This window comes from Pelodiscus sinensis, chromosome 5, assembly GCF_052426305.1.
Source record: "Pelodiscus sinensis isolate ZL-2025 chromosome 5, ASM5242630v1, whole genome shotgun sequence".
NCBI classification, from domain to species: Eukaryota; Metazoa; Chordata; order Testudines; family Trionychidae; genus Pelodiscus; species Pelodiscus sinensis.
In genome coordinates, this window is record NC_143056.1 from 61,966,493 (window position 1) to 61,994,379 (window position 27,887).

General features: G+C 43.1%; 1 protein-coding gene across 1 annotated transcript; it reads left to right on the forward strand.

Annotated features, from left to right (window-relative positions):
• The first annotated feature begins 453 nt into the window (after positions 1-453).
• Positions 454-26,553, forward strand: DISP2 (dispatched RND transporter family member 2). The gene is made up of 7 exons (XM_075927092.2): positions 454-1,060; positions 4,334-4,363; positions 11,472-11,595; positions 16,006-16,121; positions 16,931-17,049; positions 18,729-18,826; positions 20,566-26,553. Exons 1-7 carry the CDS (start codon positions 594-596, stop codon positions 23,977-23,979), a joined length of 4,368 nt encoding a protein of 1,455 aa, XP_075783207.2. The 5' UTR covers positions 454-593; the 3' UTR covers positions 23,980-26,553.
• Positions 26,554-27,887: the final 1,334 nt, after the last annotated feature.

Sequence of the window (27,887 nt, forward strand, 5' to 3'; positions counted from 1 at the left end):
GCAGCATATACAGCAGCGTAGGGCACCACTGGTGCCCAAAACTGAGTGGTGATCTAGGCAGCTGCATGCTGTGTATGTCTAGGGCCATTGCTGGAATGGGACAGCAAGGTGGGGCAGTGCCAGCTTCGTAGCCAGCCTCATCCCCTGGTCCCTCTAGATCCACCCAGCTGCCACTTCCTGGCTTTTTCCTCTTAGGCCAGTAGGGGGAACTGATGCCTATCTCCAGCCAGCTGTGTGGCTGCTCCCTTCTCTGCCTCCAGCTCAGAGTTTGCACCACTCCCCACCTGGCACTTCCCACTTGCTCCCCTGACAGCCTCCCTGCCCTACTCCTGCCCTCACAGCTCCTGCCTCCATGTCTTCACAGCTCTAAGTGCAGCCCCCCCCCCCCCCATGAAACAGAAAGGGTGCAGATGATTGGGCTGCGTAGGGCACCAGGAATCATAAGGACGGCCCTGGAACTATGTTATGTGGGATTTGACCTCAAATGGTCCCCTCTGACTTGAAAATCTATTAATCTCTCAAAATCATTAGACTGGGAGTTGTGATCCCATGCAGGGCCTTTCCACCACGATAGCACATGATAAAATTGTTCCATGTTTTCTCACAGAGGGAAAGTTAACCCTGAACCTTGCCAAACCTGTCTTAATGTGCCAGAGATCAGGAAGACTGAACCAAGCCATGGTGGAACTGCCTGGGAAAGAGTCTGCCCAGTCCATCGGTGCCCTATCCCTGCATCTCCCAGCATGGTGAGAGGTCATCTGCCTTCTTCCAGCCACATGCTTGGACCAATCTCTGTTCACTCCAATGGTCAGGTGCCATCCAGCTCCCAGGACTCAAATCAACATGACCTATATTACCATTGCAACCAGCAAGAGTCCAGAGACAGCTACGCCTTGCCTCCACTTCCAGGGCATGGAGAGAGGGCCACTTTGTGCTCCCACCATTCTAGTGTGGATTCTTTACCAGCTACCCATCACGAAACCTCTGAAAGTCAATGGAAACAGTGGACACATGACAAGCAGCAGTCACGACCAGTGCAGCACCACATTGTAACGGTCAGGTAAGCCAAAGTCTATGTACATCACTGAGGGTGTGTCTAGACTACATGGCTCCGTCGACAGAGCCACGTAGATTAGTTTACTAGACATAGGAAAATGAAGCGGCGATTTAAATAATCGCCACTTCATCTACATCAAAATGGCCACCGTGCTGTGCTGATCAGCTGTTTGGCGGCACAGCACGGTAGTCTGGACATGCCACGGTCAACAAGGGAAGCCTTTGTCGACCGCTCCAGTAAACCTCATTTCACGAGGCATAACAGAGCGGTCAACAAGGGCTTCCCTTGTTGACCGCAGCGTGTCCAGACTACCGTGCTGTGCCACCAAACAGCTGATCGGCACAGCGTGGGGGCCATTTTGATGTAAATGTAGCAGTGATTATTTGAATCGCCGCTTCATTTTCCTATGTCTAGTAAACTCATCTACATGACTCCGTCGACAGAGCCATGTAGTCTAAACATACCCAGAGTTATTCACAATTACAGCTGGACAACATTTTCTCCTAAAACTTTTTGTTGAAAAAAGCAAATTCGGTGACATCAAAATATTTCACAAACTGATATCAATTTAATTGAATTGTTTCAATTGAAGGGAAAAACCCTAACAATTCTGAAAAATCAAAAATGTTTTGTTTGACATTTTCTAAATAAAGCATTGCAATTTTTTTACAAGCTGACTTTTCATTTTGAAATTTTCTTTAATTTTATTTTCACAGAATTAAAACTGTTAAAAATTGATTGAAATCTAACCAAACATTTCCTTTCAGGTCAAATGAAAAATGCAGTTAAACCCAAACCAATGTTTTTCTTACTTTCAATTTGCTAAAAATTTCAAAACACTTTCATGTTGATCTGAAACAATTGGTTTCCCAGTTTTTCAAGCTTGCCAGTAAAACAAGCTACCTATTATTTGCACAGCTCTTCTCTCAATCTTTCTTAGAGTTTTGTGGTGTGCTGGGAAGGGAAACTGTTGTATCAGAGAGGTGATGCAGCTGGAGATGGGAACCAGGGCTCTACCAGCTCCTCTTCTGCTTTGGGGCAGTAAGCATCCCCACAGCACATGGAGTGAGTAGTGCTACTGTCTGTGGCCCTTGCATAGGACATACAAGCAGTTCCTAGCCCCTGCCCCACCCAGATTCACCACATACTTTGGGTATGTCTACACTACCACCCTAGTTCAAACTAGGGTGGTAATGTAGGCAACCAGAGTTGCAAATGAAGCCCAGGATTTGAATTTCCCGGGCTTCATTTGCATAAAGCCGGGCGCTGCCATTTTTAAATGTCCGCTAGTGCGGACTCCATGCCACACGGCTACACGCGGCACGGACTAGGTAGTTCGGACTAAGCTTCCTAGTCCGAACTACCATTACTCCTCGTCCGAACTACCTAGTCCGTGCTGCGTGTAGCCGTGTGGCATGGAGTCCGCACTAGCGGACATTTAAAAATGGCAGCGCCCGGCTTTATGCAAATGAAGCCCGGGAAATTCAAATCCCGGGCTTCATTTGCAACTCCAGTTGCCTACATTACCACCCTAGTTCGAACTAGGGTGGTAGTGTAGCCATACCCTTTGATTCTAATAAGACTCATTAGTCATTACATAAAGCCAGCATTCCTCAAACTGAGATCAAGACATTTAATCTAATCAAGCTCATATTTTACAGTTTCCATATTTTCTTCTGGTATATCTTAAGAAGCACCCCAACACTCTTTGGTTCTTAAGTATTTCAGTGCATTTCATCCTGTGCAGCTATCAGTGTTAGAAAATCCAAACAGCTGCCAGGGTTTCCTTTCTGGTAGAAGGAATATTCCCTTAGAACAGGGGTGCCAGGACACAGCAGGTTACAGGCTCTCTTGAGGTATGGATATAGTCACAAAAACCATTGTAAAAACATATACACAGCGAGCCATTATTTTGAAATAACATTGAGATGGAGGACTTCTTACTCCAACTCCGGTAACCCTCATTTTACAAGGAGTAAGGGAAGTTGAAGGAAGAATGTTCTTCCTTTGACTTCCTGCTGTGTAGACAGCACCAAAAGCCAAATTAAGCTATTTGAACTTCAGCTATGCAATTGATGTGGCTGAAGTGGCTTATCTTAATTCGACTTTAGCCCTGCTGTGTAGATGTGCCCTCTGAGTAAGAACTAAACTAGGACTGAAAGCTTCTGCCTGGGTTGTGTAAGTGGAGGCTGAGAAAAAGCCACACGCTAACACTAGCTGCCAATGGCGTTGTTCCTGAGACAAGCATGTCTCTGGGGGCACGTCTAGACAGCAGGGCTAAAGTCGAATTAAGATAAGCCACTTCAGCCACATCAGCTTCTGAAAGAAGTTATACAAATTTGGTGCAAATTTGCGTATCTTCTTCTGATCCCTTTTTCAGAAGAGTTTTTTTCTTTAAAAAAAAGCAGTCTAGATGGGGTTTTTCATGCAACCCCTCCTTTTTTGAAAGAACCCTGTAAACCTCATTTTTTGGCGCAAATTTGCATATCTTCTTTCGGAAGCCAAGGGTAGTCTAGACGTGCCCTGGAAGTGCTGTGAGAGTAGACAGAGGAGTGCTACATCGCTTAACAGGGTGCAGTATACATCCTCCAATACTCTGCACCCAGTGCTGCCACTCTCTGCTTCACATGGATTTTTAGGACCAATTATCATACTAAAGTTCTCAAGCCCTTTAATATGGTGACAGGCACCTTAGAAGACCCTAAGAGAGGTAGATTAGATAATGCTGAATCTATCCCTGCACTCTGGTATGGGGTTAGGCACATTCTAGCCCTTTATTTTCTTGAGCTATATCTAGTAACATAAAAATAAAGTCTATGTTTTCCTCTGTTTGCACTGTAGAGCCTCACAGCTATCAGAGAGACTAGGCTACTATTTTAGCTCATACACCTGCAACAAAATTATCAGCTACATTCTTTATACTTGGTGATTTAAACTACAGAGGCAGCTGGTTTTGAAAAGCCCTTGCAGAGTTTGAAGTGCTGGCAGTTAGAAAAGCTGTCACCATCACCATAATACAATGGTGTGTCAGAGAAGGGACAGAGTAGATCCTGGTTGCCCTTAAATTTAAAAAGTGATCTTGGGCATAAAAGGTTGGAGACCACTGCACTAGACTGCCTGCCTCAGACCTAAAGCAGTGCCAGCTTTCATCAGCTGGAACTGTTCTGTACAGCTTTCTTGTTTTACATTTCCTGAAAGAGTTAATTTGCTCATTAACAGGACTGCATGCTGCTTCATGTTAAAATAATAAACCAACGAATCTCTTTCTGTCTGCAGACATGACAAAGCTTTCAGGATGCCAAAAAGGTATGTTTAATATCAAATGCTTCCTGTCCTGCTACCCTATTATCATTGCTCTCCTACCCTGCTATTAGGAAACACAGTGTATTATTCCTGGTGACATCCCAGACAGGCACAGCTTGAGAGGCAAGAGCAGAACTCCTCATTAAGAGCTTCCCATCTGTCTGAAAAAAATCTGTTTCTGTTATAAATTTAACCTGCACTCATGAAGAGCTTCATTATCTTTCCCCAGAGTGTGCGTCTTCTCTGGCCCAGCCAATAGCTTTATTTGTTTTTTGTGATTGGTCTAAGCCAAGCCTAGAGGCAGAGGCATAGCGAGGATGTTTTGCGCCCAGGGCCAAATTTGCGCCTCCCCAATCATTTGTTACTGTGGATCTGTTATTATTTCTAAGTCAGCAAAAAATAAGAACATAAGAAAAAAAATCACAAACTCTACTAATAGCCACAGATCCTTAGATCAATTAGAAGATCAGTTCGTAGATCAGAGCAGAACTATCTTGATGTCTGGAGTAAGCTGGATGAAACGTTGGACTGAAAAGTCATATACGCATTCAACACCAGAAGCAACAAGACATTACATTTAAAAACTTTTGTTAAGTAAGTTTAATTTTTCTTGCCTTAGCTACAGTGAACTGATATGCATGATCTACATTTGTTAGTCTTTAAAGTGCTACCAGATTATTGTTTTTTAAGTTTTTCCTTTTGTTATAAAGTATCTTTTATTTAAAAAAATAAGTAACCCCAATACACTCACCCCTGCCCAGAGACAGGTACCCCCCATTCCAATACAACACACCTTCCCCAGATCAGGCACCTCAGCCCCCTCCATACCAATGCAACTATAGGTAAATCTCATTAATCTCTGTATTAATCATTTTCTCATTTTTTTTATTTTAACTTTGTATCAAGTCCTTTTAGTTTTGCAATAAGTATTTAGTTTGTTGTATTAAGTCTTTTTATAGAAACTTTGTATACTTTTACAGAACATAGAAACTTTGTATTAAGCCTTTTTATACACAGATACCTTGTATCTTGGGGTATGTCTACACTACCCCGCTAGTTCGAACTAGCGGGGTAATGTAGGCATACCGCACTTGCAAATGAAGCCCGGGATTTGAATTTCCCGGGCTTCATTTGCATAAGTGGGGAGCCGCCATTTTTAAAACCCCGCTGGTTCGAACCCCGTGCAGCGCGGCTACACAGGGCTCGAACTAGGTAGTTTGAACTAGGATTCCTATTCCGAACTTCCACGAGGTGTACCGGTAGTTTGGAATAGGAATCCTAGTTCGAACTACCTAGTTTGAGCCCCGTGTAGCCGCACTGCACGGGGTTCGAACCAGTGGGGTTTTAAAAATGGCGGCTCCCCGCTTATGCAAATGAAGCCTGGGAAATTCAAATCCCGGGCTTCATTTGCAAGTGCGGTATGCCTACATTACCCTCCTAGTTCGAACTAGGAGGGTAGTGTAGACATACCCTTGTAGACTTTTTAGCCCCCCTTCCCTCTTTGCTAAACTGATTATCCTGTTGAATGAATGAGGTGTGAATGGATAAGGCATGAAAGAAAAGCATCTCTTGCAATGGCTGGAGAAAGGTGGAAGCCAGATTCAAGAACAATAAGAACAATGGGACCTGTGAAGTGGGTTCATTGAAAGAAGGCTAGACTTATGGATGCCTTGGGAGTAAGCAGAAAGTTCTTGCTTTTAGAAAGTCCCTCTTTGAAGGTGAATGGGGGTGCATTTAAAAAAACACCCAGAAGAAGGTGCCATAGATGAATAACTGCATATGCATATGATGACTCTCTGCATGAGAAGGAAGACACTATACAGCTAGGCTGTGTCTACATTGGCACCCTTTTCCGGAAAAGGGATGCTAATGAGACCAGTCGGAATTGCAAATGCCGCGGGGGACTTAAATATCCCCCGTGGCATTTGCATGAACATGGCTGCCGTTTTTTTCCGGCTCGGGGCTTTGCCGGAGAAAAGCGCCAGTCTAGAAGGGATCTTTCGGAAAATAAAGCCTTTTCCGCAAGATCCCTTATTCCTCTTAAAATCAGGAATAAGGGATCTTCCGGAAAAGGCTTTATTTTCCGCAAGATCCCGTCTAGACTGGCGCTTTTCTCCGGCAAAGCCCCGAGCCGGAAAAAAGCAGCAGCCATGTTCATGCAAATGCTGCGGGAGATATTTAAATCCCCCGCGGCATTTGCAATTCCGACTGGTTTCATTAGCATCCCTTTTCTGGAAAAGGGTGCCAATGTAGACACAGCCCTAAGGTATCTTGCAGTCAACATGGGAGAATTGATCTGGCTCCAATCCTCCCCCACCTAACTAATCTGGCCAGCAATTAGGTGGAACACCTATTTGGCTATTGGTAAAAACAAGGTGTGTGTGTGTGTGTGTGTGTGTGTGTGTGTGTGTGTGTGTGTGTGTGTGTGTGTGTGTGTGTGTGTGTGTGTGTGTGTGTGTGTGTGTGTGTGTGTGTGTGTGTGTGTGTGTGTGTGTGTGTGTTTATATGCAGGGCTCACCGAACTGCAGCGAGCCCCGCTCGCCAGCTACGCATGTGCAGATCGCCCGAACCTGGCTCTTCCGGGTTGCAATCTACTCACCACGGGCGAGTAGACTGCATTATTTGTCGAGCCCTGATTATATGCATATAAATATTGACTGCTATATGTATATTACCAATAAATGTGGCATTTTACCTTTTCCCCAAAAAAGATCCCATGCAGTACTTTTAAGTACAACACAACCATCCCTGCCCCAGAGACAGTCCCCCCAGTACTCCCAATCCCAAAGGCACTCACCCCTTTCCCCTGAGCCAGCCCCCCCACAGTGCTCCCTGTCCCAATACACTCACCTCAACCCTGCCCCAAAGCCACCCCCCGCATGCATTCCCACCTCCCCCCAGAGCAAGGCACCCCCAGTGCCGGAGGGAGCACTCCCTCAATCAAATTTTTCCCACTCCCTCAGCCTAGCACTGAGGAACATACCTTTCTTCAGAGCACTGCTCCTCCCACCCAGCTGGCTGCTTTGGTTTGCACTTTGGAGAGAGCCAGCCGCAGCAGCACTTCGCAGGCAGCTTGCAAGAGCAGCATGCGCGCTGTCAGTCCCACACCAATCTGGCGCCCCCTAGCATGGCAATTGCCCCCCCCCCCGCTCCCCCGTTCCCCCTTCGCTACGCCTCTGCCTAGAGGACTCCCACTCAAACGGGAGTCAGGAAACTGACTTTCCATGCCACCTTACCCAGGTCACTACACCCAGGCCTGCTGACAGAGCAGGGCAAAGAGGGCAGTTGCCCCAGGGCTCTGGAGCTCCTGGCCCCCTTTGAATTGTAGTCAGAGTGCCACTCCGCATGGCTCTGAGGGCTGGGTGGCACACCAAAGTCTGGGCAATGCTAAGAGCTTACTGTCCTCGGCCCGCCCCTTCCACCCAAGGCCCTGCTCCTTCCTGGGAGCCAACCCTCCCCCCCCACACTTTGCCTGGGGGCCCCCAGTGGTTGTCAACCTCTGTCTATACCGCTTTGTGCCTCAGTTTCCTTATTTGGAAAATAGGGATAACGTTTACCTATCTTCACGAAATACTTTGAGATCCATGGATGAAAAGCACAATACAGCTATCATTATGAAATTACTTCAGTAGATTCTTCTGGGTCCTGCATTTCAGAATTAAAGCAAACTGGAAGATTTTCCGACATAAGATTGCTCCCTGTGAGGGTAACAGCAGTAATAGTCTGAGACCTCTGCATTTCCCTATAGCATCTTGTGATGCAGATGTGTTTATCAAGGTGCATGTGGTGCTTCCTAGTTCTTCATGTGTTAATGCACCAGAAACTCTGCAATTAAATTTAAATAACTAAAATGTTTAAAAGAGGTCAGGAACTATAAAATGCAACTCTATGCTGCAGCAACATGGAATCATGTATGATGGAAAAGAGATTTGGACAGTTCAGACAAACTTACAGAAGAAATGTTATATGAGAAATGATAAATAAAATAATTACTTGGTCACCTTATCTCCTGCCCTATGTTTCTCATATTTAAAGCCAAAGAAATGAGAATACTTAAAGTAACACTGTCAAAATAATACTCATAGTTATTTTTAAAAATCCTTTTTGTATAACCATAGCAAAATATTTAATTTAAGGAATACTTAATTTTTAGAATGAATCATTTAATTATCTAACACATAATTTAAAGTATAGCTAATTTATAGTATTTTTTTACCTTTTGTTATTCTTCTAAATATCATGCTTGGGGAAACTTAGCTTAAAGAATGAAAATAGTGCAGGAGGGACCCTTTCTGACTGCAAGAACAAGGCTGTTGCATTTGGATTTCCAGCACTGCAGTGAAATGTAATATTTCTTAAAAATGGTATTATAGAAATGCATAAATTAAAAAAATGAAAACATTTCTGTAATTCCTTTCACAACAGTCCATTAAAAATGTAATTTTGAGGCATAATGCTCATCAACAACATTCCTTTAAACTAACATCAGCAAGATACAAACCATTTTTAACAGGTATTTTTCAGCCTCTTAGTGATGTCAGTTTGTGGTTTACTGTGTATATCAGTTAGATTCCCGAGTGGATCATTTACCTCTGGAGGTTGAGGGACCTGATTTTTAAAAAGTTATGCATCAAATTACCACAGGCTCACACATAAATAGGTAATTTAATAGCTTCAGAGGGGTAGTTGTGTTAGTCTGTAACAGGGAAAACTAAGAAAACAACAAATAGTCTAGTAACACTTTAAAGACTAACAAAACATGTAGATGGTATCATGAGCTTTCGTGCCCATGAAAGCTCATGATACCGTCTACATGTTTTGTTAGTCTTTAAAGTGCTACTAGACTATTTGTTGGTTTTTTTAAGTTTTTCCAGGTAATTTAATGTACAAGTGACCATTTGCATTCACAAATTCCTGATTTTGGGGCATTCAAGCTTAATAACTGTCTAAATGTTTAAAAATCAGGTCATAAGTTCTATTCCAGACTCAGTCACAAGTGAAAAAGCAACATTATTTGACACAATTAACAGTCTGGCTGTAAGGGGCTTCCCCCTCGTAACCCCTTGCTCCGCTAGTCCTACCCCCTCTCCTGTGCTCCGTTCCACCTATACTCCAAGTCTCCAATCTTTGTCTGAAGAGTTAGGGGCCCTTGGGGCCAATCCAGTTTGGCAAGTAGAGGTATCTCCCCCTTGCGTGGACTGCTCACGAGGGAGGGTGGGGGATCCGGGCCCGCCCCTTCTCATGGGTCCCAGCCCAGGGCCCTAAGGACCAATACCCACTTGTGGGGCTCTGGCTACAATGCACCAGTCCTTGGGCTTTTGATTCCAGTGCCCTGCCCTGGGCTACTTTCTACCCCCCCTCAAGTACAGGAAACTCCTCACCTGGTGTCTCCTTCACCTCGGGGGGGCCCTGGCTTGACTTCGCCGCCATCCCATGCCTCCCCCCTCGCTCCAGATGCTCACCCTTTTATCCTTCCCGCTGGGCATCATTCCTTCCGGCCCCTCCCCTCCGACCTTGCATGCCCTCGCATGCTGCCCTCTGGCTCCACCCCCAGCCCTGCCACACATCCCTCCACCAGTCCCAGCTGCTGCCCACTCCCCCGCCTCCCAGCTGACGCCACGACCCAGTGGAGCTGCGGCCACTGAGCAAGCAGCGTAGGTGGGCGGCTTTATGACCGATTCCATGTGCAGGATGGGGATCGGTGCGCGCAGAGTGCGGAGTGAGCTCACGTTGCCGCGGCAGGGCTCAGCTGGCTCAAGAGAAGCATAGGACTGGGCTAGGTCGTATATTACAGATCAGGACTGAAATGCAGAGGCAGAACTCCTGTATGCCTGAGGCCTGTAAACAGTAAATTCATACATACATCTAAAATACACCAGAAACTGTTTGCTAACAGATAGTCCTTAAACCGTAGAGAGGCAGAAATATGACATACCACATCAGATCAACAGCTCTTATGGTCCACTGTCCTGTCTCAAACTGTAGCCAGTGCAAAGTGCTTCTGAGAAAGGTACACAAAACCCCCAGCAATTAGGTGAGGTCTACATTAGAAACATTAGGGCCAACAGACTTGCTGGACCCCTGGGCAAGGTTGGGGGGGCACAGCTCCATGCTCCCAGATGGGGGGTGAGAGTGGGGGGAGCCAGTCCTCCATGCTTCCTGGAGTGTGTTCCACTAGCTCTCAGAGCCACCCGGAGCATGCAGTACGGCACTCCAGCAGCGATTTAAAGGCCCCACGGCTCCAGCTGCTGCCTTTCCTGTGGTAGCAGTGGCGGCCAGGAGCCCAGAACCTTTTTGAATCACAGGGCCCCGAGGCAACTGTCCTATGTAGACATTGTTTATACCGGCAAAAGGCTGCTTTGCTGGCATAATTTATACCAGTTCTGTCAGTTTATGCCAGTATAACTGCATCTATGCTAGGGCTTTTGCCAGTATAGAAATGTTTTTAAAAAATCCCACCCTTAACTGGTATTACTGTACCCACAAAAGTTTCTCTTTTAGACCTGGCCTGAGAGCTTGTTGTATGTTTTGAAGCATGAGGATTTATATCCCATAATTTACCTCCGGATGTTCTTTTTATCCCCATACATTTATAGTTTTCTTTTGAATTCTAGTAAGTTCTTAGCCTCAGTAATATCTTGTGGCAGCAGATTGAGATGCTATTATCTATTGTGTATTCTGTTGAGATCACACACTTCATGCTGCTCCTTGTCAGTTACACACTAGACTGTCTGGCTGTAGATAGTTTCGATTGTGCAATGGGGGAAGAGGAGAACAAAAGAATTAGGGGAAAAAACTAACCTTCCCAAGCGGATTTTTGCAGTTAAATATTTAAAGACACATTTTGCCCAGGGATGCAAGTGCCTGGTTTTTATTGTTTCCAATTGAAAAGGCAGGGAAGTGTAATTACCCAAGTTAATGAGAACTGCATGCTCCATCCAACTGCAGGCAGAATGTGTTTAGTAGAACCCCTGAGCTTTTCAACAAAGAAATACCCAAAGCCCTGATTGCATTAAATATGCTTTTTCTAACATTGTACTGGTAACACAGCATGTTTCATATTAATGTTAAAAATAAGGTTAACAGCAGCTTTGTTTTCTCTTAATTCCAGCTATTCTCAAGTCATTGCTGAGTGGCCCGTTGCTGTCCTTGTGCTCTGTTCGGTGACAGTTCTCGTTTGTACTTTAGCTGGCCTGCTGGTTGGAAATCTACCAGATTTTTCAGAACCCTTGATGGTAAGTCCCTGCAGATGATTTCGGGCAGGCATGTCACATAGGAATATAAGGAAAAGCTGTGGAACAATCAGTTATGTTTTCTTCCTACAGTATAAAACTTCCACATTCTCTACTCCTTTGGAAATGAGTGGAAAAAAGGGAAGGCCTTTAAATACATGAGGACATTAAAAGTCTCAGAGGGGTAATTGTGTTAGTCGATAACTTAAAAAACAACAAATGATCCTGCAGCACTAACAAAAAATGTAGATAGTATCATGGGCTTCCATGGGTACAACTCACTTCTTAAGATGAATGGAGAAAGGGATGTTTCTTTGTACCTTTGGACCCCTTGATACTATCTACATTTTGTGTTAGTCTCTAAGGGTACGTCTCCACTTGCTCCCTAGTTCGAACTAGGGATGCAAATGTAGGTGACCGAAATTGCTAATGAAGAAGGGATTTAAATATCCCATGCTTCATTAGCATGATCCAAGGGCTTTGGTTCGACCAAACGTGTCCTGGCGCACACTTTCACTTTCAAAACAGCTGTTGAGCGAAGTAACACGCCGGCAAGATCATGCTAATGAAGCGTGGGATATTTAAATCCCCACTTCATTAGTGTGGAAGAAAACAAGCCTTCACTCTGCGTTTGTGAGCAACAAGTAGTCAGAGACAGTTTATTTGAGCAATATTGCAAGGGAAGAAGCTGCTGCTAAGCAGATCGTTGAATACAAACAATTATGAAGCAGTTTATATATTGTCCATTAGATATAATAACATTAAACAATTAGTCTCCTTCTCATTATAAACACCAATGGCTAACAGTTATTTTAGTTCCACTCAGATGCTCCTTATCTCAAGGTCCCTGCCAGAGTCAGCATTTTATCCTTATCTCCATATGGAGGCAAGAGGCGAAGGCAGCGTCTTATTACAGCTCTCGCGTTGTCAGGCCACAAACTTAGCCTGACTCTCGCTCGCTTGCTAAAAAGACCAAGATGGCTGCACACAAATTCCCTTATTCCCTTTTCCCTGCCTCCACATTAGCAATTTCAGTCGCCTACATTTGCAGCCCTAGTTCGAACTAGGGAGCAAGTGCAGACGTACACTAAGGGTGCATCTACACTGCACCATTATTTCTAGCATTATTTTGAAATAACAATGCGAGTATCTACACAGCCATTCCGTTATTTCAAAATAATTTTGAAATAACAAATGGCTTATTCTGAAATCTTTAAACCTATAATGCCTATTCCGAAATAGCTATTTCGAAATAAGGCATGTGTAGATGCTCCACTGCTGCTGTTTCAAAATAGCCCCTCACCAGGACCATTCTACGTTATTCCTCCCCAGTGCCTCCTGGGGCTCTAAATCAAGATAGCACATCTATATTAGGGAAGCCTGCCTCGGACTAATTGTGAGGCTTCCCTGCCGTGTAGATGTGCTATTTTGAAATAAACTATTTTGGAATAACTATTCTGGAATAGCTTATTTTGAAATTAGCGTGCATTGTAGATATATGCTTAGGTGCTGCAGGACCATTCCTTGTTTTATGTGGACATTAAAGTTGTTATCAATCAGTCTCACACTCCTTCTGAATGCTCAGCAGTTTATAGTATCTGCCACCAGAGGAAAAGAAACCTGTGAGGTAAACTAGCTCCTCCCTCTCATTCAGTAAAGGCATCTTTGCTTTTTTTTTTAAGATAGAGAGGATACAGTTAGGATGGGATGGGAAGACCCTATCACTTTCTCCCCCACACTAAAAAGAATGGGTATATGGATTTAATTCTTTGGGTTTCAGTGCTTGTGTTGCCATGAGGAGACTACTTTACTGATCATGAATTCACTTCTGCTCTGGCCTCACATACTTCCATTACTTCAGAGACTATTTCACTGTTCATTAAAACATTCATTTTGTTATTCAGTCTTAATGTTCCTTTCCTCATTTCCAACATATGTACCTCTTTAGTATCTCCTAAATAGTGCCTCTCCTTTCTGGATGTTTACCCTTGCAAATATTTGTATGTATTTCTACAAATATCTCTCCTCTCTCAGGATATGTCTATACTACAAAGTTAATTCAAACTAACAGACATTAGTTCAAATTAACTTTGATAGGTGCTACACATACAAACCACTAGTTTGAACTTAATTCGAACTAGCGGAGCGCTTAATTCGAACTAGGTAAACCTCATTCTACGAGGACTAATGCCTAGTTCGAAATAAGTAGTTCGAATTAAGGGCTGTGTAGCCACTTAATTCGAACTAGTGGGAGGCTAGCCTTCCCCAGCTTTCCCTGGTGGCCACTCTGGGCACCATCAAGGAAACTCTTCTGCCCCCCTCCCGGCCCCGGAGCCCTTAAAGGGGCACGGAGTGGCTACGGTGCCCGTGCCAGGTGCAAGCCTACCAGCACCCAGCCAGCAGACCCTGCACCTGGCACGGCATGAGAAGCCACCCGCTGCTACCCAGCCCTCCGCCTCTTCCCGGGACCAGGATGGCGGCTCCCAGGAGCCTGCCCGGGGCCGCAAGAGGCGGGCTCCCACCTGGTCTAGTGCGGAGATCGTGGACCTCATCCACGACCTCCGCACTAGGCACAGGAAAGTGGCCGTCTAGGGCAGGATAGCTGCCAGCCTGGCCACCCAGGAGCAGGTTTGCATGAAAATCAAGGGGGTCCACTGAGACCCCCAACCCTGAGCCCTGAGCTTACAATGGCCATACTGGGTCAGACCAAAGGTCCATCTAGCCCAGTAGCCTGTCTGCCGACAGCGGCCAACACCAGGTACCCTGGAGGGGATGGACCGAAGACAATGACCAAGCCATTTGTCTCGTGCCATCCATCTACAGCCTTCCACAAACAGAGGCCAGGGACACCATTTCTACCCCCAGCTAATACCACTCCATGGATCCAACCTCCATGAATTGATCTCACTTCTCTTTAAACTCTGTTCTAGTTCTAGCCTTCACAGCCTCCTGCAGCAAGGAGTTCCACAGGTTGACTGTTTGCTTTGTGAAGAAGAACTTTCTGTTATTAGTTTGAAGCCTGCTACCCATTCATTTCATCTGGTGTCCTCTAGTCCTTCTATTATGGGAACTAATGAAGAACTTTTCTGTATGCACCCTCTCCACACCACTCATGCTTTTACAGACCTCTATCATATCCCCCCTCAGTCTCCTCTTTTGTAAGCTGAAAAGTCCCAGTCTCTTTAGCCTCTCTTCATATGGGACCTGTTCCAAACCCCTGATCATTTTAGTTGCCCTCCCCTCTCCCACCTTCTCTCCTCCCCTCTCCCACCTCCTTTACCCAGTCTCCCCCAGTTTCGTTCAATAAAGAGAGTTTCTATTTTTGACCACATGTGTCCTTTATTTTGTACATCAGGAAGGGGGGCTAGGGATGGGTAAGTGGAAGGATGTGAGGGAGAAATGGGGTACGAGCCCCTGATAAGGAGGACTGAGGTGGCTCTGCGGGCTCCTCGGGGTGGAAACTCTCCTGCAGCCCCCCGATTGACCCCCCGGATGGCAGCCTGCGGCAAGTGCAGCCGGGCTGATGGCCAAGTGCTGTGATGTGCCGAGTGTGGGCACTGAGGGCACTCCAAGCTAGGACTGCTTTGCAAGCCGGGAACCCTGAGAACTGTCTGTCCGGGATGAGGGTTGGGTCCCTTTAAGCACAGCCCTCGGCTAGCCTGAGGCAGCAGCTCCACGCTCTAAGTCCTCATCTGATGCCCTGCCGGCACTGCTTCCGGCCAGCCTTAACCTCGGTTCAGGGTCCACTCAATGTGGACATGCTAGTTCGAATTAGCAAAATGCTAATTCGAACTAGTTTTTAGGTCTAGATGCACTAGTTCGAATTAGCTTAGTTCGAATTAACTAATTCGAATTAAGTTAGTTTGAATTAGCGCTGTAGTGTAGACATACCCTCATTCGTATCCCTTCTACCTTAAAAAAATCCTTTAAAACCATGGAAAATAGCATCTGAATCAGACAGGCTCTAGGATGAGAAAAGGGATAACTTTCCAGGAGAGAGAGAGAGAGAGAGAGAGAAGAAAATCATTCTGGTCAAGGTTTCAATATGGACTATAGATTGTGTAGAAAGGGAAGAAAATAAATCCTACTTTTGCAACTATAAATTTTTGTTGATGTCCCTTACCTAGAAAGGAAGAGAAAAATCCTGCGTGGCCTGTTCAGGATGAACTGTAGGTATCTCATGGCTGACCCAAAAGGAAAGGATAAATAATATTTCTGTAGCTTTGCATATGGACTATGCCCCCCTTTCTACAATAAATTCAACTTGTGTTTGCCTCAAAAGATGTGATTAGATTTTACTAATCACAGAAACATTCTGCATCTGACAGGCATGGAGGAGGTGGGTTAAGAAAGGTCAAGCTAAATGAAAGCCCAAGTCTGACAAATTAATAAAACCCTTTTGCTTGACTATAGGGATTTGAGCCTCGAGATACTGATATTGGCAGAAAACTCATTGTCTGGAAGAATGTACAAACCCATACAGGCTATAAGAAGACCCTATCGCTTTCTCCCTACACTGAAAAGAACAGGTATATGGATTTAGTTCTTTGGGTTCCAGTGCTTGCAATGCCATGATGAGACTGCTTTACTGTTGATGTGACAACTTAATCTGGTTACAGATGAGCTATAAAATCATTTACAAACATTTTCAAACATCCCAAGACTAAATCCCTTTTTCAAAAGTGAAGTATTTATTTAGGAGCCTAAATCCATTGGCTATCAATGAGACTTGGATTCTTAAAATCACTTTTCAAAATAGGAATTAAGATCCTAAGGATATGTCTACTTTGTAGTGCTTGAACTGTGGGTCTAAAAATTGCATCATAGACATTTGTGCTGAGATTGGAGTCTGGATTCTGGGAGCCTCTCCTCTTGCAGGGTCTCAAAGCCTGAGCTCCAACCCAAGCCTGAATGTCTACACTACAGTTGTATAGCCCCACAGCCTATGAGCCTGAATCAGATGACCTGGGCCACCATGGCAATGCAATGAGTCTTTCATTGCTATGAAGTCACTTAAGTCACTAAGACACTTATGAAAATGTTACCCACAGCTTTAAGCAGCTGCAGAGATAATTGAATGAGTCCTAACAGGAGTGATGTGAGATCTAACTTCACTCATGATTGCAAATTGCTGCAGTCAAACCTGTACAACAATCTAATATCTAACTCCTGATTCAAACCATGACCTCTTTTTAGGCCAGTGACCACTTCAGTTGCATTCTGTCTCATCAACGCACATTTGCATGACATGACAACCCTTGACTAATCAACCATAGGATTTGTAAGAAAATGTTGAATCCTGCTGTTCCATACAAGGATAATTTTGATCTCTTGATAGCTATGGTGACATCGGTATTAACAGAAGGCAGAGATTTATCCGTAGTGAACAAGGAACAAGAACACGGCGAATGGTGGAACAAGACTATGGAAAGGACAGTTTCTTTTGTGGCCCGCCAGGTGACTGAAGTCTTAATATAGACCTTCAAACTGTAACTACCAAGAAAGAGGGGATGGTGGGAAACTTTGCAAGAGCAGAAAGAGATATGATATCCAGGACATGTAGAAGTGTTCAAAAAATGCCCGATAAAGCAGTCAGTCATGATACAATTCTGTGCTATCTAATGTATTCATGTAGTGATCTTGCAGCACTTGCAAACATTAATTCATTAAGCCTTCCCATTTATCTGTGAGCAGAGCTAACTGAAATTTCAAAATTAAAAAAAAATCTTCCTAAAATTCTTTGAAAATGTTGAAATGACAGGAAAGTACCCATTTTATCTCTGGGTTTCACACTCTTCTCTCCTTCTTCTTTCCCAATTGGAACAGTGTGCAAAAAGTAAAAGAATGAAAATAACACTTTGCCTCAATTAAATATTTTTCACACTTTTCCAATAGGCAAAAGTAAATAATAAGAGCAAGTGGGGGTTTTCTCACTTCCACTCCCCTCTATGCACTACCTTTTTTTATTAAATAAATGGAGGAAAGCAATGAAGAAAAGGGGGGACTACACCAAATATGCAAAAGAAAAATTTAATTTTGGTTTTAAATTTTTGTTTCAAATGTTTTTCAGCAGAAATTGAAAAACAAAAAAAATCAAATGAAATGAAAAGTGTTGGTTTTTATTTTGAACTTTTTTTGAACAAAAAATCAGATCTGAGTCAATTAAGTATTCCAGTGTACAGATGGGGAAACTGAACACAGAGAGATTAAGTGATTTGCCAGAAATAACATAGGTGAGTAGAGTTCTGGGAATAGCATTTAGATTTTCAAATTCTCAATTGCTTGCTTTAAATCATCTACTTAAGTAAGTGGTTCAGCCAATGGAATACAATGGAATTCTCAGGGCCTCAATCTTCCATCCTCCTTACCCCAATCCCCTGTACAGATTTTTGTCAGGAAGTAGCAGCTGGCCTGAATCAAATCCACAATAGGGATACTTCTACACTGCACCGTTATTTCGAGATAACTAGCATTATTTCAGTATAACAATGCAAGCATCTACATAGCCATTCCATTATTTTGAAATAATTACTAAATAATGGACAGCTTATTCCAAAACATGTACACTTCATTCTATGAGGAATAACACCTATTCCAAAATAGCTATTTCGAAATAAGGCATGTGTAGATGCTCTACTGCTGCTATTTCGAAATTACCCCTCACCAGGACCATTCTACGTTATTCCTCCCCAGTGCCTCCTGAGGCTCTAATTCAAGACAGCATGTCTACATTAGGGAAGCCTTCCTCAGACTAATTGTGAGGTCTCCTTGCAGTGTAGATGTGCTATTTTGGAATAACTATTCCGGAATAGCTTATTTCAAAATTGGCGTGCAGTGTAGACGTATCCTTGTTTCACTGTAAAGAAATTAAATTCACAAGTGAAAATTATAGTGATAGAGTCGCATGTCCCTTCTTTCCTGATCCTGACATAGATGGAAAGTGTGGTGGAGCAGAGGTCACATGAGGCAATTTGCACATTTTATTGCCCTGTCATTCATCAAGATCCATAAACTATGTTGTTCCATTTCAACTGATTCTCAGTAGGAGTTACATACAGCACTATTTTTTAAGAACATTGTAACTATTTTAAAAAGTTACCTAACTTCAGTTACCTAATGATATTTCTGGGTTTTAGGAAAGAGTTATTCTCAGCTGGTGTTTATGTCCACAACTGCTGGGAGCTTGTGGAACTTGCAAGCCATTCAGTCCATGTGTCAAATTGAACAGGACAAGGTTAGTAATGCCATGGGGAATATACACACATGCAGTCTCATTTCAATGTACTGGTTTAATCATTGACTAAAAGCTAGCAAGAAAAAAATCATATAAAAGATAGAGTATTTTTCATCTTGGAGAATGCCAGAAGATTTTACAGGCTTATAAACAAAAGAATTACTTTAGCCCAGAGGCAGTTGCATTTTAGTGGTAGGTGAAGAGCGATAGCTATTTTATAGTACACACACAAAGCTTAGGCAAGAAACTGGTGATAGCATATCAAACAGAAACTATATAGAATATTGGGAGATGTAATGTAATTACCATATACTGAGTCTAACACCCCACACACTGCAGTGAGAAGGGCCATATAAACAGAAAGATCAGATGAGATCAACCCCACTCGCCAACCCTCTGTCTTTGGGAGTAAGCAAGACGCCCTCCCTCCCACGACAACCCCGGTCTTTCACACACACACCCAGCTGCAGCCCTGGGCCCTTGGCTCCCCATCTCTCTCCCCAGCCCCACCCCCCCACTCCCTGGCCTCTTATTCCCCCCATTCCCCTCCCCCATCACAGCCAGCCCTGGCCTCCTCCCCAGCGCCCCCCAGCTCTCTCCTGATCTCTTGGGCCTCCCATTCCCTCCCCTCCAGCCACAACCAGACCTGACCAGCCCCCCCAGTCTCTCGGCCTCCCTCCAGCCACCAGAGGAGGGCCAGGGCTAAGCCAACAGGTGGCAGGGGTGGAAGCAGCAACTCCTTGTGGTGCTGGGGGCTGATGTTCCAGATCCCAGCAGGGAACAGCCACCTCTGACTGCTTAGGCCAGGCATGCTGGAGCTGCCACATGCCTGGAGTTCCAGCCTGGAATCCTCCCCTTCCCCCGCGAAAGATTAACACACTAGCACCGGCTTCCTTGGTGAGAACAGGGAGAGGAGAAAACTCCAAGGCCCCACACAGAACTTGGCTTGCGGAGAAGTGCAAATGCTGCTGAGGGGAGGGGAGGGGGAGGGTTCTTATTCTACAGTAATAGAAAGACATAGCAGGGTACTGGACAGTGAGTGGGAGACAGGAGTTTCAATTAGGGCTAGTTTATCAGTGATAAGAAATACCAACAGACAGTGTGCCTGAAGTGTTAAATTTGAAGGGGCTAAGAAACCTTTCCAAAGAAAAAGATGTTTGAATATATTCTCTGTGAAAGTGCCAGGCAAAAGAGCTCCCAAGGAGGGAGAGACTAGTATCTGCCCTATGCAATTAATAGGGAAACAGTGTTAAGGCTTGAATAGATCATGGTGGAAGAGAATCTGTAGCACCATACTTCCTGCTTTTGTCTTTCACGGAATGTCACTGAGGTGCAGAAAAAAAGCACTTAAGAGAAAAGGAGTAAAGGGTGTAAAAATTATCATCATAGTGGTCCTAATCCAGAGGGGACTAAATATAAAATGAGGAAAGCTGCTGTCACAAGTAGTAGTAGGACAGTGGATTGAAGAAGGGTCCCAATTCCTAAATCAGTGCAAGAAATACATAACTGAGGCTACTTATTTACTTTCATTTGGAGAAAGTGCTGCCCAAACATCTTGTTGCAATGGTTACAGTGTATTGTATTTTGTCAACAGAAAGTTGAGGAGCCAGGGTTTATAAACATGGGGAGGACAGGATAATTCCTGTGAGAAATTAAACACTCTGATGTTTAAAGGCAGTGGTGTAAAACATTTTATAGCGAGAGTCTAATCTGATGTTCTCCTCTTGGCTGTTTTTCAGATCCGCTCACATGTTCATTTTGGGAATCTCTGTCAACGTACTGAAGGCAATGACTGTTGCCCAAGCTGGTCTCTAGGTAACTATATTGCTGTCCTTCACAACAAGTCATCTTGTCTGGAGATTACTCAAGCAGATGTCTCCCACACTTTGGCACTCCTCCGTTCCTGTGCACCAGACTACCACAAAGGCATCCTTATTCCTTCTTGCATAGGTTCCAGGATTGGAAGAGAGAAACACTCTCAGTGTGCCAAAGTACCAGAAAAATGTACCCGGTTCAATGGTATTTACCAGCTTCTTCACTTCTTGGTTGACAGAGACTTTCTCAGTCTTCAGACAATGGAATATCAAGTGCCATCACTAAAATACAGCCTTCTGTTTTTGCCCACAAAGAAAGGAGAATCTATGATGAAAATCTACCTGGACAACCTTGAGTCGTGGGACCTGTTTGATAATTACACCACAATCACTGGAATGGACCTAGGTCTTAAACAGAAGCTATTCCAGCACTATCTTTTACTGGATACCATGTATCCAGTCCTGGCAATATTAGCTATTTTTCTAAGTATGATTCTTTATTTACGTTCAATCTTTATTACTTTTATGGTCCTTATAACTGTTGTCAGTTCTTTGATGATATCCTTCTTCTTGTATAAGGTGGCCTTCAGATTCACCTACTTCCCTTTTGTAAACCTAACAGCTGTTGTCATTCTCAGTAGCATTTGCGCCAACCACACTTTTGTGTTTTTTGATCTCTGGAGCCTCAGCAAGAGCCAGAATCCTTCTGCAGGCCTCCTACAGTGGATGAGCCAAACTATGCATCACTTTGGGTATCTCATGCTGGCATCTTCCTTTACAACAGGTGCTGCTTTCTATGCCAGCTACATGAGCAATATTATTGCCATCTGCTGCTTTGCCATCTATATGGGCACCTGTGTATTGGTGAATTTAGTATTCATGGTGACTTGGCTTCCATCCTCTGTTGTGTTATATGAACGCTACATTGCAACAAACTGCATTTATAAACCTGAAGACCACTGGAACTATAGTGGGCATAAAAGAATTATTTTCTCTCTCCATCGTGTGCTCAGGGGTCTCCAGAATACCTTGTGTGAAACCTCCAAGCTATTATTTGAGAAGCTTCTTCCATGTGGTGTCATAAAGTTCCGGTACATTTGGATCTGCTGGTTTGCAGCCTTGGCAATAGGGGGTGCCTACATTTCCTGTTTTAATCCTAAACTAAAACTTCCCAATTTAGAGATGCCATCTGTCCAGATGTTTAGATTAAGCCATCCCTTTGAGAGATATGATGCAGAATATTGTCACCAGTTCATGTTTGAGAGACTGGAGCATGGAGAAGGACAACGCATGCCCATCACTTTAGTTTGGGGCATACTGCCTGTGGACAATGGGGATCATTTCAACCCTAAAAGCAATGGGACACTGGTGAAAGACACCACATTTACAATTCAAAGTCCTGATGCTCAAAACTGGCTCTTGGCATTCTGCCAGAAAGTGAAGAATCAAACTTTCTACTATTCTGATCTGGAGCAGAAATCTACAGTTTGTTTCATGGAGGAGTTTCACACATGGATGGACAGTCGCCAGTGCTCCCAGCAAGATCACAGCTTCAACCTCTGCTGTAATCACTTCCCCTTTCCATATGGAAGTGAAGTCTTCCTGCACTGCATCAAAATGATGATCACAGAACAAGGCAGAGATGGGGCTGAAACCTATGACTTGGGTCTTAGATTTGATGGGGAAGGAAACCTAGTTGCCTTGGTACTACAGTTTCAAACTATTTACCATTACAGCTTCAACTACAGCAAAGCCAAACAATTCTACAATAAAATTGGCCACTGGATAACAGAGGAAATGAAGACTGCCCCTATTGGGCTTCAGAATGGATGGTACACCAGTAAACTAGAACTATATAATCTCCAGCATAGTCTTAGCACAGAGACAATGGTGGTCATAGGGCTATCTATAACCATCTCTTTTGTAGTGCTGCTGCTCACCACCTGGAATGTCCTTCTCAGCGTGTTCTCTGTCACAGCTATCACAGGCACTGTCCTGGTAACTGTCGGACTTTTGGTCCTATTGGAATGGCAGCTCAATGCAGTGGAGTCTCTCTTCATTTCAGCAGCCGTGGGCCTCTCCACTGATTTTACCGTGAACTACTGTATTTCCTACCACTTGTGCCCACATTCTGATCGCCTGAGCCGAGTGGCCTTCTCTCTGAAGCAGATGAGCTGTGCCACTGCTATGGTGGCATCTGCTTTGTTTTCTGCGGGTGTCATCATGCTGCCTGCCACAGTTCTGGCATACCGGAAGCTGGGGATCTTCATAATGATGATCAAGTGTATCAGCTGTGGATTTGCCAGCTTCTTTTTTCAGTCTCTATGCTGTTTCTTTGGCCCAGAGAAGAACTGTGGTCAGATCCTTTGGCCTTGCACTTATGCCTTGAAGGACTACTCTGATGACTCCAGGCCGAATGGAAGTTTTACTTGTGGGGGAGGAGAGAAGCAGACCAGATTACGGAAGGTGCAGGAGTCTAACACTGCAAATGAACAGTATGAGCTCCAGCCCTTGGCCAGAAAACTTAGTGACAGTTTTGACAACAGCACTTCCACAAGCAAATTGTCTAATCGTCCTTCTGTCTTGTCTGAAGACATACAGCTCCAAGATAGCACGTGTCCCAGAATAGGAATCCATTCTTCTCTTGAAACAGACAGGCAGAATCTGCAGGAGACTCTATTGGGCCACCACGTAGATCTTTGTCAGTGTCCCGCCTTGCAAACATCTTCTCCTTACAAACATGGCATCTCAGGAGCAGAAGCAGAAATTCATAGAGAAAGACTCTGCAGGGATTGTAGATGTCAAAAATATGGTCCAAAAGCCTGGGATGGATACATGCTGGACTATCTGAATTCAGATGAAGGACAGTTAAATAAATCTCAGTGTTCTAGAGATACTGTTCAACAACACTCAGATTATACCTCAGAAAACAGTAATCGCCCTGAAGCTGAAATTTACAAATTTCACAGAGGCCTTTGTTCACATAGCAGTTCTTTTAATGTGCTCGATGTCTCCAATGAGACATCTGTCAGTGATTTTGAGCAGACCATAAAATTTGCTGAGTCAGCTAGTTCTTGTCCAAATGTCCTAGATGTGTCAAATTCCAGCTGTGCAGCAGAGAGAGGTCACCTGAACGGGAAGAGAGATACCCTGAGGCTGGACCTGAGAGAGACTGTTTTTGACATATCTCCACCAGCATCACAGCAAAACAGCTCTTCTTGGAAAAACCGACTGGGATTAGGGAGTGAAGAACCAGTTGTTCTACCAAACAGTCAACCAGACATGCCTGATGTTTGGATCAAACGATCCAGTGCACAAAATTCTGGTTATAGCAGCTGAAATTTCCTAAGAAAGCAAAACTCAATTACAAAATAAAACAGTTTCCTATTTGCACTGTAAATATAATTATTTTCCTTCTTTCCTTCTTTGACCTACGGATATTTCAGCTGCAGAAATGTCCACATTTTCAGAGAGTCAGCAAATCTAATACTAAAAAAGATGAAGATTAGAGACAATTTTTAATGCATTAAAAATCTTTTCTTTCCAGCAGCCTGTGCCATATTCACAGTTGTACTGTCTGACTGCGTGTACAGTGATTAGGTTTTGTTTTCCTGCTGAGTACAAGAAAGAAGGGAATAATGACTAAAGAGGTGACGCTCTCTAGATATTTAAAGACATAAATCCCATGTATAAAATATATATAAAATTGTTAATCACTGGTATTTAGCTAATGGCTGGAGAGAGAACTGTTGAAAAAGAATGCTTTCCTGTATTTAGCTAATGGCTGGAGAGAGAACTGTTGAAAAAGAATGCTTTCCCGTTGAAGTAGATCTCTGTTTTTATTAGCAGTCCAGTTTTACAAATTTCCCTAAAGAAACTGTATTCAGATATTTGTTTAAATCTGTTTTTCAACTGATGTGGTCTGTTTCTCTTCAATGAGAAGACTATAAAGTCCAGTCTCAAATATCTTTCAGATCAGGATTTCAACTGGTTTTACTGGAGGGAACTCCTTCTGATACTGTTTTAGCGTGGGATTTTCCTTGACAGAAAGACATCTCCTTGTCCTCTATAACTTGGGCAGCTTGTGTTTCACGTTCAAAGCTAGTTTCCCAGGCAAAAATGTAAAAATATTTTAAAAGTTGGCATGTCTGCTTAATCTTGAATTTTACTTTTCTCTTTACCATAAAAAACCTTTGTCTTTGTCTGTCACAATAAGAAAAAGCTTTCTCTCTAAAAGTCACCATAAAAATAAATATTTATGAAAAACTTTCCTGAACACTGTGATACATTGTGCCTTTGCTAAGAATATTGTAGTTTGTTTTCTTTATGTTATATGTGGCTAATGTGCTTTCCTATGAAATCAGCAAGAGGAAATTTGTACCTCCCAGCTTACATCAATTAACATATATACTGTAGCTATCAATTAATTCCCATTAGGTATCTGGGAAACTCATCAAGCTTGGCTGATGCAAGTTAGCAAGAGCTAAGAAATTTTTAAAAAGCAAGAAATTCAAACTGGAACACTGGACCTTCTGGTTTGTATATAATAGCATTCAGTTTTCCAACTTGATTTTCTTATGTTTGTCTAGATCCCCTATAGGTAGTGAAGATCAGTCCCTTTAGCACCTAGAACTTGCAGTTCAGTGCTACAGTAATAAATACAAAAAGTGACTTGAGAATACATAGTGTCTTCATTATTCTGTAAATGGGGACCTCATATTGTTTGCAATGATTTTTTGCCCACATGAAAATGATGTTAGCAAATATAATACAAGTCCTCAAGGAAGTCAATGACAGATTTTACAAATATCTTTTTTTTGCCCATATCACTGTGCAAATGAGGCAAGTGGCAGGGGAGAGGAGGATGGGAAAGTAGAATCATCTGATTGAAATATAAAACTGTGGTCCTAGTTCTGCAAACTGATCTAAGTGAGAGGATTTACACCTGCACAGATCACCTTGCATAATTAGGGCCTAAGGGAAGAGCTGATTGTGCAAAAACATCCTTTAGCAGTATCTATTAGTGCAAAATTACAGAGAAATAAAGTCTCACGGGGTAGCTGTGTTAGTCTGTATCTGCAAAAATTATGAGTCCTGTGGAAATAAATAAATAAATAGACAAACAAACAAATAAATAATAGTTAATAACTAAATGTAATATTTCAATTAACTTAGCAACAGTTCTATTATATCTTCCTGTAAGAGATAACTCTTATAATTGTAACAATAGCCTGATGAAACTAGTAGCAGCAAGGCTAGTCTTGGCTCAGTGGGGGCGGGAGGGCAGAGGGGGAATCAGTATATCTGTGTTCTATCACAGGCACTGATTCTTCAAAGACTTACATACTTTAAAAATGGCAGTCATTCTAATGGTATGTCAGAGTATGAGATATCCTTGATCAGAAAAGTTTATCTATCAGATATGGGTACAAGAAGGAAGACAAAAACAAGATAAATATTTAGATGTATGGGAATGCTTTATATTATGTATTTAGAAAAATAAAAAGTAAGACTATCTAGTTATCCTCTTTCAAGAAATGAAGCAAAGCTTTGAGTTCCAAAGAGTTTGTAGTCTCTTTGAAGGCCAATAAGCTAAAGGATATTTGGGGAAAAAAAGATTTGGCTTACTTATTAAAAAGAAAGAAAGTGATAGGGAGAGGTGTGTCAGAAAAATCTGATCAAGTTCTCTTTTTTAAGTAGGGGGTTTTCCAAAATACAGTTATATGTCTGTCTGTGACACTTTTTAGGGGCAATCAGCAGCCACAATGCAATTTTGGATGTGTTGAGTTTCCATTACAAACCTTATTACTTGGGATTTTATAAGTACTAAAGTCCACAATATGTGCTTCAGCCTTAATTGGTCATGTTCATGCCTATATATTCATATCTGTGAGTAGTGTACCTTTATTTTTCACTATTTGGGGAGTGTGAATATCACTGTATCTGTTAAAATAATTTAAAAATAAATAGTTAAAAAAGATGGTTATTGTTGTCACATATAATAAACATTTTCAACACTGGTACCTTTGAAGGGACTTTTTCCCACATCAGTGCCCTGTGCCTAAAGCTGATCAGAAGTATTTTTATCAAAAGTGTTTTGCTGGGAAAAGCTGTTTTGACAAAGCTTCTTTTCCTTCAAAATTGTATCAATTTTGATGAAATTTTACACACAAATTTTCAAAATGGAAAAAAAATCATTTTGCAAAAATTTCTAGATTTTGTTTAAAATTGTATTGTATTTTCTTTGTGCATTATTTTTGTTGTTTCCTGACATGTCAGTAGTAGTAGTAGTGCACAATATATTAGTGCATGTAGCATATTTATAGTAGTGCATATTATGCACTACCAGTGACATGCATAATTCAATAGTTGAAATGTCCTCTTATGTCTGAAATCATTAAGGGCAGCTGTTTAGGGATGATCAAAGTATTTGCTGCTTGTGTTAGAGTAGGGGCAGGCAAGATATGGTCCACGGGCTGAATCCAGCCTATCAGGCCTTTTGATCCAGTCCACAGCCTACCTCTACAGCATAGAGAAACAACACTCAAAATGGCTGACTGCTCCCTGTGGCTCTCTGCACTGCGAGGATGGAGGGAGGTTTCATGCACTACCCTTGCCCCAGCAAGATCTCTCAGGCTATGTCTAGACTGCAGGCTTCTTTTGGAAGAAGCTTTTCTGGAAGAGATCTTCCAGAAAAACTTCTTCCGAAAGAGAGTGTCCATACAGAAAAAGCGCATCGAAACAGCGATCTGCTTTTTCGAAAGACAGCATCCACATTCATTGGACGCTATCTTGCATTTCAGTTGTGATTACTATGGACGGAGTGGGCACCAGGGCACCTGTGTTATTTCCTGGAGGCCTCTTCTTTCAAAAGAAAACCCTCGTCCCCGTCCACACACACCTTTTTGCAAAAGAGCTCTTTCAGAAAAAGGCTTCTTCCTTGTAGAAAGAGATTTACCATTGTCAGAAAAAACCCTGCATTCTTTTGACTTTTTGTGAAAAAGGTATGATTGTAGTGTTTTTTTCAGAAAAACTGATGTTTTTCCGAAAAAACTCTGCAGTGTAGACATACCCTCAGGTCCTCTTGGCCAGAGACCAGCCAATGAGAGCTGAGAAATATTGTCAGGGAGTGGGGGGGTAGTACAGCTCAATTTCTCAGCTCCCATTGGCCAGTTTCCAGCCAGTAGGAGCTGAGCTATATTTCTAGGTGCATGAGCAGTGCAGAGCCACATGGAGTGGTCTGGGGC

Coding starts and splice junctions, on each gene's coding strand:
- DISP2 (XM_075927092.2), top strand. CDS start 594: ATGTTTTCTCACAGAGGGAAAGTTAACCCTGAACCTTGCCAAACCTGT. Junction 16,122..16,930: donor CCCTACACTGAAAAGAACAG/GTATATGGATTT, acceptor ATCTCTTGATAG/CTATGGTGACATCGGTATTA. Junction 18,827..20,565: donor GTCAAATTGAACAGGACAAG/GTTAGTAATGCC, acceptor GCTGTTTTTCAG/ATCCGCTCACATGTTCATTT.